The sequence below is a fragment of the Heliangelus exortis genome, chromosome 1, assembly GCF_036169615.1.
Source record: "Heliangelus exortis chromosome 1, bHelExo1.hap1, whole genome shotgun sequence".
Classification (NCBI taxonomy): domain Eukaryota; kingdom Metazoa; phylum Chordata; class Aves; order Apodiformes; family Trochilidae; genus Heliangelus; species Heliangelus exortis.
In genome coordinates, this window is record NC_092422.1 from 111,484,721 (window position 1) to 111,502,447 (window position 17,727).

General features: G+C 35.4%; 1 protein-coding gene across 1 annotated transcript in view; it reads left to right on the forward strand.

Annotated features, from left to right (window-relative positions):
* ABI3BP (ABI family member 3 binding protein) overlaps positions 1-17,727 on the forward strand; it is a 145,320-nt gene that overhangs the window by 85,658 nt on the left and 41,935 nt on the right. The window contains exons 30-43 of the mRNA XM_071758351.1: positions 2,591-2,659; positions 4,047-4,094; positions 4,587-4,661; positions 7,314-7,388; positions 8,749-8,796; positions 9,624-9,698; positions 10,530-10,604; positions 11,287-11,334; positions 11,889-11,963; positions 12,656-12,730; positions 14,540-14,614; positions 15,280-15,354; positions 15,840-15,914; positions 17,606-17,680. Of these exons, the coding sequence (XP_071614452.1) occupies positions 2,591-2,659; positions 4,047-4,094; positions 4,587-4,661; positions 7,314-7,388; positions 8,749-8,796; positions 9,624-9,698; positions 10,530-10,604; positions 11,287-11,334; positions 11,889-11,963; positions 12,656-12,730; positions 14,540-14,614; positions 15,280-15,354; positions 15,840-15,914; positions 17,606-17,680 (963 nt within the window). The remainder of the gene's footprint in view (positions 1-2,590; positions 2,660-4,046; positions 4,095-4,586; positions 4,662-7,313; positions 7,389-8,748; positions 8,797-9,623; positions 9,699-10,529; positions 10,605-11,286; positions 11,335-11,888; positions 11,964-12,655; positions 12,731-14,539; positions 14,615-15,279; positions 15,355-15,839; positions 15,915-17,605; positions 17,681-17,727) is intronic.

Below are 17,727 nucleotides of genomic sequence, written 5' to 3' on the forward strand. Positions count from 1 at the left end.
ATTGAATCTCTGTAGGTGTATAATAAAATTATTGAATCCCTGTAGATGTATAATAAATTTGCTCTCTTGTGGCTCTTGTACAAAATGCTCATTCTTTATATTTGTCTTTATATTTCTACATTTGTGATACAAAACTTTTGCAGGAGAACTGCAGAATGTTTTAACAACAAATAAGCAGATCTTACCTGTTCTAGAGGAGGATCTCAACTGCCTACTATTTTTTAATTTCTATGTCCCAATACAGTACTGAAGTTAAGTTTGCATAGCATTAGGTAGGTTGGTGCATCTTTGCAGCTGGTCCTTTTGCAATTTTCTCTCAGTTACCAGGACTATGGGGGCATCCTGGAAGGCATCCTAAACATGCATCTTATGAAGTACAGTCATATCAGAGCAGCATCCCTTCTCAGCCTGTGAAAATTCAGCTTGATAACTCGGTGCATGTCTTAATACTTCCTGTCCTTCAGGGTCTTGGGCTAACTGGCTGCTCAATGCATAAAACTCAATAATCTGACAAATGGTTCAGTAATATCAAGAGTAATTTCTGTGTCAAAGTCCTCTTATTTTGTCTGCAAGTTTTATTTAGAAGTTCTGCTTTTGGCACGGGAGGAGGAAATGCAAGTCATTTTATTTCCTACCAATCTTATTTTCCTCTCATCATCATTCTGAGTAACCCACCTCCCTGTTCTACCTTTCATTTTTATCTAGAAAAATCTAAATCAAATGTTAATTGTATATCTCTTAATGAACTTTTTTGAACTGTTTAAAAGAAACCCTTACCAGAGACTTCCAGAATCTCTTCAGGATTGGGAGGAGGATGGCAATGCTGAATTTTATAATGGAAAAAACAAAGAAATTAAAAACAAAACCCCAGACCTGAGTGATTTAAGATTCATCAGTAGAACATCACGTGATTAATATTTAACCCTACATTAGTTCTGGAAGAATGTGCCAAGTACCTAACTTCAAGGAGGTTTTAAAGAGGTGGGGATAGGTCTGTTTAATGAAGTTACAAGTGGTAGGACAAGAAGTAATGGCCTCGAGTTGCACCAGAGGAGGTTTAGATTGGATGCTCAGAAGAATTTCTTCACTTAAAGGGCATTGTAAGAGGCTGCCTGGAGGTATTTAAGAGTTGCATCGATATAGTACTTAGGGATAAGACTTAGTTAAGGTCTTGTCAGTGTTAAGTTATAGTTGGACTTGATGATCTTGAGGATCTTTTCCAACCAAGGTAATTCTGTGATGCTGTGATTCTTCTTGTTAATTCTGTGGTTCTGAGGCATGGATACCTTACACAATACTCAATGCTGCCAGGTGTAGAAAAATAGTCTCTAGTTGTGAAATAAGTAAGAACAACTTCTTTGGGCACTAAGTTTACTTAATTTCCCACATTATTTGTTCTGAAGATATTTTGGAGTAACTTGCTTTCTTAGAATAACGTTAGCACAAAATATATCAATCATTAACTATAAAAAATGCAAGCAAATAAATGAGGGAAGATTTAAAATTCTGAATGAAATATGGCAGCTCATCTATTCAGTCTTTTTAAACTTAAACACAGTCCCTACATCATAAACCATGAGGAAATCAAGACTTATAAATTAAGTAAGTAATTTTTTATCTAAGCTGACTGAGTTTTCATAGTTTTAACTCTTGGGTTTTAAGGTAACTTCCTTAAAATGAATGTACTTGTGAGTCTTAAAATGTTTGTGGATTTCAACATGACAGTTTGTTAGTATATCTAAAAAATAAAGTTTGAGGCACATTTTACAATATTGGTCAATAATTTTTTCTTTTTCAATTGAAATCTCTATCATTATTAAAAGAGAGACAGCCCTACGATGTATAGGTAACAAACACAGGCTGAGAAGAGTATTAAGCAGAGTAAGTAATGTAAAGTTTGAAAGTTTGGATAAGTACATAGATTACTTAATGATTGTAAATGTATTTAGAAATGAACATGAACTCCAGTTGTAAAGTTATGCTAATACTAAATGATTCTACCAACTTTGTTTTCAAAATTCTTTATATTTTTCAGAGTCTGTGAACAGATATAGAATCTTTTTTCTTGATTATTGAATGGGCTGTAGCTCTAGATAAACTACTAGGATCTTTAGGGTTACTTTCTGTGACACTGCAGTTATTTACACCTAAAATCTTTCACATCTAACCTTTGTATCACTGTGGAAGAAACTCAGGAATTTTAATAGATTTACCAAAGAAACAAGTTTACTCTGAAACTGTCTTTTCAGTGGCCTACAGCCATAAAAGAAAAAACACCAACCAATCAAAAACAAACAAACACCAACCAAACAAAACCAAACAGAAACCAACAAACCTATAAGGAAAGCAGGAAGAAGACTTAGAAAGGTTCTCTACCACGTTTTATTTTCAAAGAGCAGCAAGAGCCTTACAGGGTTGCTGTTGTTTAACAACATTCAGTAAATTTATTACTTACTCAGTGTTTTCACTTGACTATTGGGGCAGGAGACAGATTTTAATTGAGAAGCAAGAGCTGCTAAGCCATGCCAGAAGCTGATAAATAGATAGAGATGAACCTGTATTTGTCTCAAGAAAATCCTTTTTATTCCAGCAGCAGCTATTCCGGTGTCAGTCACCACTAGGATTCCCTACACGTATGAACATCCAAAGACTACAAAGGGTAAAGATTATGGGTCATCTTTGATCATTCTTCTTTCCTTTGTTTCCTTTAGGCTTTTTGCTTATTCGTATGTAGTCCAAGCCCAACATGTAAAAACTGTCTTGATGATTTATTATTTCTCCATGTTTCTAGCATGGAGATATTATCTATAAAGGATAGAATATCACTTCAAATGTAACCTACTAGAAGCTTCAGTAACAGAAGAAAGAATAAGTATTTTTGTGATAATGATTTTGTGGAATATAAAAATAACATACTTAATCTAAAAATCAGATTTAAAACTACAAACTGGTGAAGACTATTTGTCCCAGGAGGATTTCTTTGCTGCTCGTAACAGAGCATTCCTTGACAATTTCTCAAATTTATGGAAAATATTGCATCCATCCTTTTCAATTTATCCAAAGAAACTTGTGTACATTTTAAGAAAAAAACAATTTTAGTGTGGAGAAAGTTTATGCAAAAGAATACATAATGGTTACCTTGGTTTTTTTCTTTTTCTTTTTTTTCTTTTCTTTTTTTTTTTTTTTTTTTTTTTTTTTTTTGGTATGGAACTATATATTTAATGATGTGTTTAATCAATATATCTTTAATATAGACTAAGAACAAAAATCTCCCATGCAGTCAGCCTTGAAATGTTGTATCTAATTCAAAGGAAGGTTTGAGTCACTGTTTGTGTTTACTCTGTAGATTGTATTCTGGAAAGCACTTTTAAGATGTTCTCAGAGGTGTAGGTTTGCTTTTTAAAACCTAGGTGATGTCAGCTACATATATACTACTTTACAGAATGAGGATAGCTTTAAGTCTGTGCTTACATTATTTGTTTAAATAGAATCAATTTATTTTGATTAATTATACAGAAATCACTTAGATTCACCACTTCTGATTGCAGTAAGTTCTCCTTCATAAAGAACTCTCTAAACTCTTCTAATGACCTTGGTTTGCCAAGGGCAACATTAGATAACAAGGTTCCTTAGCATCATTTCTTAGCTCTCCTCACCTTTTGGCTAAACTCTTAGAATTCCACTTTCAAGTAGTACCAAACTTACTTCACTTTGGTGATAACTGACATTTTTGTCCATCAAGAGTCCCTTCCTTTCTCAGGTTAAAATGTGTGATCTTTTCCTTTGCTTGTTCCAGGATTTACTGATTTCATTTAATATATTTTTTTTATTCTGTTGCCTTCAGGTTTGTGCAATTACATTTTTCTTATTGAACCTGTATTATTAGGAAGTTTAATTGTCCCTGGATTTAAAAAGGAAATGATAATTTGGAGATCTGAAATACTGTAGAGTAGTATTAGCACCTGCTTTTATACTTACCAGTGCAGTAATTTTAAATTTTTGGAAGTACATCCCATACTTACCTTGTGACACTGTTTTTGTTGCAGTCTTGGAACCTATTACACTTAGAACTGAACCACCAAGGTCAACGCTAGGTAATGGTATTTCCTTGACAAGATGTGCTGGTCTTTTTCATCACAGAAAGCAACAATGAACTTAGTCACCTTATGCCTTAGGACTGTTTCATTAAACTTCATTTTCCTTCTAGCTAGTTCTCTTGTTTGGCATTCATGATAATCGTCGGTCATATGGCTCTCTTCACAGCTGGAATGTCTCTTCTTTTTTTTTTAGAAAATTATGGTGGCAACTCTGAATCACCTTTCTCATAATTATGCTTGTCTGTGCTTGTCCGAGCTTTTTACCTAAAAAACCATAAAACCTCACCTTCCAAAATTACTAAAATTCCACTCTCATGCTTAGATTGTAAACACACTGAGAATAATATTACCTGACTTTCTTCCTTCCGATAATGACATTTTTTTTCTCTGTTGCAGGTGTGAGGTTTCTCTCTTTGTGTGTTCAGCTTCATATCAGACACTAATTGCTGTGCAATTCAACCAACTTAGTACCCACATTTTCTCTTCCAGCACCCAAGGAGACGCAACGTATTCCTTCTAAGCCTAAAACATCACCCAAACCTCATGTCCCCCAAGCCAAAGATGGTAAACTGCTTTGTGTGATTATCTATAATACAGTTTATTTGGGATTGAAATGTACTTCTGAGCAGCTGTTTAGTTATTTGAGCTATATAAAACATCAAGGTGTTCTGTTCTGCTCTGTTTTCAGTGATTTCTTTGCACTTTTCAGGACTTGTAAAATTCAATAGGTATTTTTCATCGTGCAAAAGAATAAATTTCTGCGACTTCATGGTAATAGGATGAGAATTTTGTTGTTAAACTCAGACTACAGTGGTAAAGAAAGCAGATACCTAGCAATTAAAATATGTGCTATGGCTACTTAGTTGAATACTTTGCCACATTGCTTTAAATTGTGAGGATATGTTTCCCTTTAAGTCACAATTATTTCATTTAATGACATTATTATTTCTGCCTGAATGAGTAAATTACCCAATATGTAGTTACTATTTGCATATAAACAGTAATATTTATTACCATTAACAATAATTTATGCTGTATGTATACTGGATTTTTATACTATTTCATTAACCATGAGTGCAGTTGAATTCAGCAGTAGGCAGAAAAATTATTTTCTTTTTCCTGCTCTCCTGTTGATAATATCGACAGAAAATTACAAGGGAATCAGATATCAACATGTGCTATCTTCTGGTAAATGTGAAATATTTCATTATAATCACTTTACTGAAGATCTTTAAACTGCAGACACGGAGCAATGTTTTTGAAAGCAGATGTTACCTATTAAATGTTATTTCCTCATGTGGAAAACAGTAAAAATTCTTGTTCTCTCATAATTTTTTAACCATGGCAGCTGACTGTAAAACATTTTTTTCCAAGCTACAACTCAAAATGCAACTTCTCATAAGCTCTGCTTTTACCTCTGTGGAACAGAGGCCACAACAACCCACAGCAGTGATACAGGCCTAGGGAGAAGTGCCTGGAGAGGTGCCCAGCAGAGTGGTACCAAGTGTCTCAATTGACATCTGGCTGAACATGAGCCAGCAGTGTGCCCAGGTGGCCAAGAGGTCCAATGGCATTCTGGCCTGTATAAGGAATAGTGTGGCCAACAGGACCAGCGAGAGGCCACACATTGAGTATTGTGTGCTATTTTGGGGCCCTCACTACAGAAAGGACATCGAGCTACTCGAGTGTGTCCAAAGAAAGGCAACAAAGCTGACGAAAGATTTAAAGAATATGTCTTATGAGGAGCAGCTGTGGAAGCTGGGGTTGTTTAGCCTAGAGAAGAGGAGGGATGGGAGACCTTATCAGTCTCTACAAGCACCTTAAAGGAGGTTGTAAAGAGGTGGGGGTAGATCTGTTCGTGAAGTTATAAGCAGTAAGACGAGATGGTGGGCTCAAGTTGCACCAGAGGAGGCTTAGATTGGATGTTTGGAATAATTTCTTCACTTAAAGAGTTACCAGGCATTGGAACAGGCTGCCCAGGGCAGTGGTCGAGTAACCATCCCTGGGGTTATTTGAGAGTCATGTAGACATAACACTTAGGGATATGGCAATATATAGAAATTTTATTACAACATCATTCACTTATCTTTTGATTGTCTTGAAAGATCCACAGGGAGGGTTTTTTTGTCACCCATACAGAAGAATTGACACAGAGAGGGATATTGTGCCTCTGTTTCTAATGTGAAAAATGCAAGAAAATAGCAACAACTTCACATCTTTAAACCCCTTAAACACCCTCTTTTATTTTTGATCAATAGTAGTCTAATGCTGAAGTATGTGATCATGCAATGCAATACACCATAATGCTCTTTAATTATAAGGTACCCAGAAAACAGGCAAGTAGTGTCTGATTCCTGTTTTGTATGCAATCTGTACTTGAAATACAACCCAAGGGGAGTTGGTTTTGTACCTAAAAAAAACCCAAAACATTTTCTAAATAAGAGAGTGATGCTATTTGGATACCTCTTTGAAGCCCATGGGAAAACTAGGCTCATATTATATTTCAGCTTGCGTTGCTTTCTCAGAGACTTCATTTAATATAACAGTTCTATGAGTCAGCATATGTAGCATATAATTCAAAATGCAGTTACTAGACAAGTTATAATAATTGTAAGTGGACTTATCTTCAGTTTTTGTATTAGCTTTTATGTTTTGTCTCTGACATAGTTCTGGAATCTATAACATTTATAACTGATAAACAAAACACAACAATAAGTACCTGTTTTATAACAGGAACCAACCCATTTAAGTTTTTTTCTCAGCATCACAAGTACATTTTCATTGTATTACACTATCATAATTTTTTAATATTAAATTTTGTCCTTCTGGAATTTTCTTTTTGATTTTACGCTAACAATTCATAATAATCTTGTTTGTTTTTTCTCACACAAATGCGTTCTGTAAAGTGGGTGGAAGCACCACAATCTACCTTCCTTTAACAACATTTGTCTATTATCTCAGATTCTGTCCTGTGCTGGTTTGTCATTTCTAGTAGTCCATCCATACTGGCCTTCCTTTTTTAATCCACTTTACAGAGGTTCTCCATCAGCACTGTTTCTTCGTGTATCAGACATTCATACTTCCCAATTACTGATACAAGCTTTTTGTGTTTCCAGAGGGTCCCAAAGGCATGCGTTCTTTTTTTGTTATTATTCCTTCCTTCAGTTTCAGTTTTTGAAAGATTCTCATAGTTGCATTTTATTTTTTAAATTTCAGTTCCAAAAGAAATACAGCGTGTTCCCTCCAAGCCTAGAACATCACCAAGCTCAGAAGTGCCACAAACCAAACCTGGTAAGTAGATTGTTTCATTATCATACTGTTATGTGGATTGTATAAATTTCATTGTGATCAGTGGAGCTTCAGATTTCTATGTATCCCTTGGGTGTATATGTTGGAGCATTCCTTGAAGGAATAAAGTCCAGTATCTCACGTCATGGTATGTGGAATTTATAAGCAACCTTGTAAGTTTAAAATCTCTGTCTTCATTTCTTCTTTATATTTCTTTATATTTCAAGTCACCGCAATACTGCAGTTGTCAGTGAAAATAGGTCTTTTATGCTTTTCATTTATGCTTTTCAGTTCACTTTTGCACATGTTGGATTATGTTCAGATTTTTAACAATGTATAATACTTCCTATGAGGCTATTTACACAGCTTGGTATAGAACTATATACAACCCCGGGTTAATTAAGGGTGGAGAACGAGGAGGTTGTACAGCTCACACTAGCAATTTTCAGAAGGTACTGTGGTGGGTTGATCTTGGCCAGCAACTAATCACCCACTACCCACTTTATCACTTCATTCTGCAGTGTGTTGGGGGAGAGAATCAGGAGAAAAAAAGAGAGAGAAAAAAATCATAGTTCAAGATGAAGACAGTTTGAAAAATGAGGGATAAAAAGAGGGAGAAACAGCAACCGGTCTCTGCATCCCACTAGCAGACCAATGGCACTCTAAGAGCGATAGGTACTTTGGAAAGATTACATCCCAATTTTGTTGCTAAACACGACATCATTATATGAGGTGGAATATTCTTAGGTTTATTTGATTCAGCAGTCCCAGCTGCATCCCATCCTAGCATCTTGCCCACCTCTATCCTCCCTCCTTGGGGCAGAGTGAAAACCAAAGTCCTAGATGCTGTAAAAAGCACTGCTCAGCAATAACTAAAACAATGGTGTGTTACCAACACTGTTTTGATCACCAGAATGCTATGAATAAAATAAACTACATGTCAGCCAGACCCAGTATGGGTATCCAACGTATATCCAGCATTAATTATATAGTGCTGCAGAAGAAATGGGCAGAAAGATGACAAAGTTCCTTTTTCCATCAGTCTACACCTATTGTTTGAAGCAAAACCTTGAACTAAGCCAGGAAAATGTACAAAGGTGAAGGTGAAAAACCACCCACCACTTTTTTTTGGCTTATTACAGAAGCTTCAGATTTATATTTGGGCTTTCTTCTTTATTAGAGCTATAGCTTTAAACTGGAGGCAGTTCTGAGCTGCTTAATACTTGGACATGTATTTCAAGGAGAAGTGACCATATGTCATTGGCTGTCATGAGGGTGGTATGATCACTGTGGAGATGGTGGTTGTAATACTTTGATTCTTCTCAGTAATACATGTTTTTCTTTTTTTATCACACTAATGCAGTTCTGGAACCATTTACATTTAGAACCGAGAAACCAAAGGCAACAGAAGGTAATTATACTTTCTTACTTGAATAGTCATGTTGTCTTTCTTCTTCAATAGAAATCAAAGTTTAAACCTGCAAAAATGTCTCATGTTTCTTTGCATGTGCTTTAATAACAGTCCAGATTCTCTCTCTTTTCTTACTTTCTACAAAACAGTTGAGGAGGATCTTTGTGCCTTTCAAGTTATTACTCATATAACACAGTGCAATTTCCTTCAGAATTTAATGATAAGAGGAAGATGGCAGGTCAAAAGGGGATCCTGACGTGTTCTCAGTCATATTATTGAGGTGGCTCTATTCTGGTTAGTCATGTAGTTTGGGTGAGCAGATCTGCATGCTGCAAGTTTTCTTTCTCTGCTTCCCCTCCAGTTTTGATAGATGTGTTTTATTCAAACCTCAGTTCCACTGTCAGAGCAGAATCACTTCAGCGATCTTTGGGTCATATGATTCCTTGGGTCAGATAGATTTGACTGAGATATTTTTATCATTTGAATCTAGTAATTCAAACCATTCCAGTACAACCTCCATTGCAGAGCAGTAGTGATTTTGTATTTGAAACTACTTTTTTTATTTCTTTCTTGTTTTATTTTTTTAAGTCTTCTTCTTAAATAAAACAGGCAATTCCTTCATATAATTACTTGGTGATTAGAAGATTATTTCTTTTCAGTTTAGCCTGATTTTGTTCAAAAAACCCACAAACTTTCTGTTCTCATCACTTCCATAAAATATTTTCTGTTCAAATCATTGCTCTTGTTTTGTTGACTGTTATGACTGGTAGTGGACACTGATACCTTGGGAAGTTTTGGTATGGTGTAACCCAGTTCTTTTCTTTCAGCTCCTAAAGAAACACGTCATGGGCCTTCCAAACCTAAAACATCAACCAGTCCACGTGTTCCTCCAACTAGAGCAAGTAAGATTATCAGTATTTTGCCCTTTAGTACATCAATACTTTATCAGTTTGAAAACTGTCAAAACTGGTGAGTTTTTTGAAGGAACATGAATATGTATTGTATAGGTTGTGTAACTAAATTTGTTAAATAGCTGTCATGGAATAAGATAATCAGGTAGATATTTATTCATGTCAGAAACTTATAAGTAATTATGTATATTATAACACTAATATTGTATATTATTATTATGTGTAATAGCAGGGATGTGGGTGTTAAAACTCCTCTTGGGCTCTTGAACACAGGAAAAATTTTTGCCTTAATTTTCATAGATTGAGACAGAGATATTTGTATTTTGTCATTACTCATTGACAATTGTCAGTTTAAAGCACTTTACAGTACCAAAAACTTCGGAAATAGTTCTGTCCATTTCAAAATTAGTGGTAGATTTCTATGTTTCTTCTGGTCTGGCTGCTCCACTGCAGATTATTTTTGTATAATGCAAAGTTGATTTAAATTAAGCAGCAGGTTTTGTAAGTATGAAACACTTAAGAAGCACAGCTAGGGGAACTTGTTAGAACTACAGCAGTTTACTCTGTAGAAATCTCTATTTGATAGATCAGAGAAAAGAGTTAATCCATCACTGCACTGTAGCAATCACCTTGTCTTTAGTCTCTGCAGTAATGTAATATGAATTGCATTGACAGGAAATCTCTGTTATTATTTTCAAATGGAAGAAATACTTCCTTAAAAAATTCTTGGCAGAAAATTAATCTCCTGTCAGGAAAATCAAAATCCTTATGTTGAATCATCAATCCCCCCAAAAGTATTCAAAACTTTGATCATCTTCACAGGTCCAAAAGAAAGTAGGCGAGTGCCTTCCAAGCCCAGAGCATCACCAAGTCCAGATGTATTCCCCACAAAACCTGGTAAATACATTGTTGTTTTGCTGTGTTTGAATATTCAGGGGTTCTCTGGGGTTGTCTTTCCTCTATAAATTGTATGATTAATATCTCATTGCTGTTTTAATCATTGCTGCTTAATATTACAAACAGAGTTTCTAATGTCCATTACGTGATAAAAGGAAGATAGTGCCGATTTGTAGTTTTAATGGCTGAGTTTTGATGAGTTCTATATGCTTCTCAGCCACATAATAGCTGTCACTGATGAGTAATATACATAGCTGGGTAGACAACAAACAAATATTATAAGAATGTTCTTGGAAGAAATTGCATCTCTTCTGTGCCCATCAAAAGATGCTTAGAGAAAAACACATTTGAAGGCCTTTGTGTATGACTCTGAAAATATCTAACTCAAACCACTCATGTTTGTGTACTCTGGTAATGAAATTTGACCCTTAAAAATATACTTAATAGGGAATTACATACCAGTGACCTGCCAAACCTCTAGCTTCTGATGGCTTTGAAGGCATTATTGAACCATCCTTTTGACTGAGTGTGCATTACCTAGCCCCAGCAATAAAATTATCTTTTTTTTCAAATTTAAGGATGTGTTCCAATTAAAAAATAAATCAGTCATGTAAAAGGGAGTATTTTTTCCCTTTTGCCTGTACTTATTGCTAATTACATGTACATTCTTGTTTTTGTGAAGTTTTGGCACCTACTACATTTACAGTTGAACAACCAAAGACAGCAACAGGTAAAGATGTTATCTTGGGCTGGTCATTATCATCTTTTCTCTGCTGATTCTTGGACCAAAGCTTATGTGTCATTAGTCTGTTTTTCATGTAACCTGTTTGTGGGTTTGACTTGTTTTTTTCTACTCATTGAACTTCATTCTACTCTGTTCTAGGTACTGAGAGATTCCTAGCTGATTTTTTGCCTTCGCAGAAAATTTCTTTCACTGTCTTATACACTGTAATTTGTTTGACACTTCTAGGACACAAGAAAGCCACGGATATTGCATCCATGAGCTCTGAAATACAGATGGAAAATCTCCACTCTACTTCTCTGTGTTCTTTCTTTTTTGTTGCTTGACTTTGGATTTGGCTTGCTTGATCAATTTTCCACCTGTGTTTTCGTTCACGATTTTCTTTTCTCCTTGAATTCCTGTATGTATCTGACACTCAATTTTTCAGTCTCTCATGTAAGGATCTTGTTTTTATTTGCAAGCATGAGGCATGCAGGTCCTGTGTAGTAGCCCTGTCTGATTTCTGAAGATCATAAATCCTTATATCAGGCCTTCTCTTTCAGCTACTAAAGAGTCCCAACGTACTCCCTTTAAACCTAAAGTAGCTCCTGTCCCAGATGCTCCACACATCAAGTCTGGTAAATTACCTGGTCTTTTGTCAAGCTCTGGTTGATAATTAAGCAGCTGCTTTCAGGGTGGGGAGGTGGGGGGAGTTTTAAAAAAGTTCATTAGCTGTTACCTGGGTATCATTCTAGCCTAAGAAACCCCTGCAATGCTGCAGTTAAGTCATACTACTGATGGAAACAACAGTTGAAAATTTCTTTTTTTGTGTTATGTAGATAATATAAGAAGAAGAAATAGTAGTGACCTGTATGTTCAAAACAATGATAAAAAGTTTTATTCACAGCTTGTATCTGAGTGACACACCTAAGTTGTTTCCACTATGTTTTTGAAGCTCTTACAAGAGACGCCTCTTAAATCTGTTACAATACTTTTCCTTTATATATGCATATTCATTCAGATTAATCTGAAGATTCCCTTCAGTTGTATTTTGATTAAGAGACTCATTATCATCATCTGGCTGAGTTGTATAAGATAATCAGTGATTTCTCTGAAGGGTTATTACTGTTTGGTTTTAAGTATTAGATGTTAAAATAAAAAGTGAATTCTTTGTAACCATAAATCCCTGAGAGTAAATTCACATTCCTGTTTCAAAATATCTCTTTCCTGGTTTATATAGTACGGTGCTGAAGATTTTCTTTAAGGGGACTGGAGAGAAGGGGAGAATCTCTTCATTATTCTGAGTATTTATCAAAATCTTTTCCAACAGAAATCATTCCAACCTATCATGAACCACATACTACTGCGATTCCTCATATTCCTGAACGAACAAAGGCAACATTGGGTAACAGTGTATTTCTTAAATAATTGCTCTATTTTCTGGTTTTTTAGAGAAAATATTCTTAGATAGAGCTTATTATATGATACTGAAAACTAATAATGAAGTTTTGCTCTGCTTGTAGATACATGATTGCCCTTTGGTTTTTTTAGAGGTAATGATGCATGACCTCATTTCCTTCTGAAGGTGCTTTTACTTGTATTTTGGTCTTCTCTGTTAGGATTATGTAATTCCCCTCAGATGTCATTTTTTTCCAGTAGGAGACTTCTTTCTAAAGACCAGGTAGTAAATCCTGTAATATCTGCATCTCAAGTATGGATACTGTCATCCTAAAATACACTTCTGCTTCACTCCTCATGGTATAGTTTTACAGAAGAAAATTGCAAGAAAAGGTTAAAGTATTAACTAGAGCACCACATACATCAAAACACATCAGCTATGTGACCCTCCAAATCAACTAATTATTAAAGCCACCTTTTCTGCTAACTTCTGGTCATCTGTGTTGGGAAAAGTGGTTTAAAAGCATATACATAGATGTTTTATTTATTTATTTTTTTATTTATTTATATGTTTGGTGAATGAAAAGCTGGGCATGGGTTGGCAAGGTACTCTCAAGGCCCAGAAAGCCATTTGTACCCCGGGATACATCAAAATATGTATGGCCAGCAGGTGGATGAAGGGCATTCTTCCCTTCTACTCTGCTCTGGTGAGACCTCACCTGGAGTACTGTGTCCAGTTCTGAAGTGCCCAGTATAAGAAAGATAGGGACCTGTTAGAGTGGGTCCAGAGGAGTGCCACAAAAATAATCAGAGGGCTGGAACATTTGTTCTATGAAGAAAGGCTGAGAGAGTTGGGGTTGCTCAGCCAGATGAGAACAAGGCTCTGGGGAGACCTTAGAGAAGCCTTCCAGTACCTGACTGGGGCCTATAAGAGAGATGGAGAAAAAACTTTTTAGCAGGGCCTCATCTGATATGAAAGTGGTTATTGGTTTTAAAGGACAATAATCTAGAGTCAGACTAAATATAAGGAAGAAATGTTTATGATGAGGGTTTCAAAACACTGGAGCAAATTGCCCGGAGAAGTGGTAGATGCCCCATCTCTGGACGCATTCAGGGTCAGGTTGGACAGAGCTCTGAAGAACCAATTCTGACATATGAATATTGCACCAGGTAGCCCCATCTGTGTATGATATGGCACACAAACTTCATAAAGCTGTGTAAAGAGATACAAAATTCATACTAACCTAAGTATCAATGCATAGAGGGAATATATTTTAAAACAGAAACTTGTTGAAAAACATTTTTAATTCCCTGTTCCTCAAAAAGAAAAACAGACAAACAAAACCAAACAAAAAGCCCCAACATAATTTGAAGAATATTAAATGGCTATTTATTCTTGATTTATGATAAAGCTTCATTATCAGAAAATCACAGTCAATGTCTGTCTCTGAAACTGGAGACAGACAACTGAGCATTAACAACAATTGCTCAAGCAATATTCCTGCTCCCCAAAACTGCTTGGATTCTTTGACCTACATTTAATCCACACCTGACATTTTTATCCCATTATTATGATGGTATTCTTCATTGCATCATCCAAGGCTACAAATCTGTATATATCTGGGGAAGTGTGTTTATGTCAGTGGCCATTTAATTTGTTTTCCTTTCTGTTCAGGAATTCCAACTGATTGATTTTCACCTTTACTCTTACAGAATTTGCTTTATTAAAAATCAGATCATACTTACGTTCCTTGTATGCCTTGAAAGCAATGTGTTTTTCAGTTACCATTCTGGGTGCTGTTTGTTTTTATTTCAGCTCCAACTGAAAAACAGATCACTCATAGAAAACCAAAACCATCTGACAAACAGAGAGTGCCACACACCAAACCCGGTAAAGGAGTCATTATTTTAATTTTGTGTCTTTGTATAATCACTTTTTCCCTTAGCCTCGGAGTCTGTGCTTTTAAATGGAATTATTCATAGCTGGTTTTCTGCTGAAACACATTACACTTAAGTCAGTCAAGCCCAAATATGCCAAAACTTCCCTGAAAATAATGGTAGGATTAGTAGTATAGTATAAAAAATTTTTCTTCTTTCCATTACATACAGCACATGATAACTAAAATAAAGTAATGTGTGTGTTGACAAATTTCAGGGGCTAGATGGACCGAGCTCTTTCTGATTACTTCCTGGTAATCAGAGGTGCTCTTTGTGAGCACTTTTTTTTCTTTTTTTAAAATCCATAAAATGTAACAGAACTACTTTGCAATCTGCTTGTCCCATTGGAAACTGACATTGTGTGCTATAAATATAAAAACATAAATATAAAATAACAGTAGTCTTAAAAAATTTTATGAGGTGCTGTCCCTCTTCCCACTTTTTGTGATAGAAGGAATTTATAGCCTAAATTAATAGAAAGATAACATCTATCAGCAGTTGGTTTTTATGATATTCTGTTACTCTTTAGTTTGGGGCATTTTGAAAGTTTCAGAAGTGTGAAGTTTGTTTCTATTACAGTTCAATATTCTAAGATTCTTCATATTTTCTCCTTAACAGCAATCCATCAGACAACTCCACAACCATTTTTTACAAAATCTTCTACTACCACTGAGTATTCAAAGGCAACAATGGGTAAATAAGTTTCCTTCAAGCTAAGATGCAAGTGTTTTTTCATTTTTTTCAACAGATAAAAATCTAGAGAACACACTCTGGTGTGGCATTTTGTGTATCATCATCCCACTATCCTTCATTCTGCTTACACATGTGCATATTTCTTAATACAGCTGAGTCTCAGTTCTGTCCTAGAAGGAAGACAGAAATAGTCTACAGCTCATATCTGGTCAGAAGCCTGTATTTGTCAGCTCTCAAACAAAATTCAATAGTCTAATTTTTCTTTTAGAGCAAGAACTTTAGTCACTAATTCATCTTATCCGACAGCACGATACTAGGACTTTTCTGAGTTTTGGATAGTAGTTTTGTTTCAGGTTCCAGAAAGCCATGGAATTGTTATTGTCTTTTTTTCAGGCATTTGAGGCATGCATTTTCTGTGGGCTAAATATGGCATTGGATCGTTACTCCTGAAGAATACAATAACAAAATTTTTCCTCTTCTTTCAGCTCCAAAAGAAACACCACTCATTCCTTCCAAACCCAAAATATCTGTCGGGCCAGAAGTACCACAAACTAAGCCTGGTAATTCAAAGTTTGTAACTTTAAAAGTCTTATTGTGGTACTGTCTTAGTTACACTCTCTGCTGTCATTCAATACTGCAGCCATGTGACTTGTGTGACACATAGCAGGAATTAGTACCATTGTTCAGCTTAGAATATGTAAATACATTTTACCAAAGAGAATGCCTAAGAATTGTATCAGTTTCTGTGGAGAGAAGTTAGGATGGCTGGGGTTTTTTAACATTTGTTTGTTGAACTGATCAAGGGTTGGACTTGATGATCTCTGAAGTCCCTTCCAACCCAGCCAATTCTATGATTCTATGGTTCTATGGGTAGTAGCCATTAAAAATTAGAGGAATTTTATTAATTTTAATACAAATACACTGATGTAGCCATGTTCACTAGGTTCTTTTCTTTGGGGGGATTTTATTACCCTAAATAAATGTGCTTCGATTTCTCAAGTACTTTTGGTACCTGGGTTACAGAATCTCAGTCCAAGATAGCTAAATGCTGAGAGTATAAGTACCTTCTTCCTGTTGGTGATTTTTACAGTAACTACAGTAGGCTTAGGGAAGCATAGTTATGACTAAGGATGATGATACCTCACCTTTACCTTGGGTGTGAACTATTTCCATAAAAATTACTAATTAGGAAAGTTACAGGAGACAAATGAAATTGTTAGGGGAGGAGTGACAACGTGGTTATCAGAAAGAGCAGCTTTTAATCTTCCTTACTCTGACCTAACTTCCAAACTGGTAATATATTAGTTTCAGGCAAATAAGTGAATGACTAGTTTTATAATTTCCCCCCTTTTTAGGCCTCTAGCCCTTTTTATATAGCCAAATAGAATTTAGGCAGAGATCCTATTCATTCAAGAACTGTACATGAATATTACTACTAAAATCTAACTGAACAATCCAGGAATTTTAATTTTTTTCCAAATGTCTCATTTTGAAATGTTTTCTGTTAAGCCGCCAGGTTAGACTCTGAGTCTTGGTCAAATAAGAGCTATTTCCAAAATTGTCATAGTTAACGACTGCTTTGATTTGGCACCATTACAAAGCTAGTTTTAGGTGAAGAATATTAGAAAGGATAATTTATCATTTTATTCTTTTTCTTTTAAACTTCAAATCATTATAATTATGTATATGCAAAATAAACAACTGTTAGGAAAGTTGTTAAAAATAAATGGCACTATTTAGCCTCCCACCTTTATGCTAGTAAGGTGGCTACTTTAGCCCTTCTGTATTTTAACCTTATTTCTGAAGAACAGATGTGGTGTGTGCTCTGCCTGCCAGTCTCACCTTTTCATCCAATAACTTAGATATCTTCCACTAAATTCAAAAGTTATATTAGGGAAGAATATCTGAAAATTTACTTTGCAAGAAGTAACTACATTACTACAAGCTTTTAGAAATGTTTATGGAAGTGCAATTTAATGTACCCAGCATGAGAAAGACCAAAGACTGTCAGAACTCTGCCTTCAGGGCATTTGTTTTGAAGTTGTTGGAATCCTGGCAGAATAGTTGCGCTGTCTGGCTGTCAGCATAAAAATACATCCAGCCTAATCAGAACATGTATCTGTCTCATTTCTGTTAAAACTATCTTAGCAGATATGTAGGTAGATATTTAGGAAGCAAAGGATACAGATCCTTAATGAAATCCAACTTCCTTGATTTCACATCTCACAGAACAGTGTTTTATTTCTTGTAGCTTCAAGGGCACCACACCTGGGATCAATTAACCTTATAACAGTTCATGTTGTTGATGGGTCCAAAATGACTTTGGGTAATGAGAACATTATGTCAGTTTATTTTTCATAAAACTTTACTTTC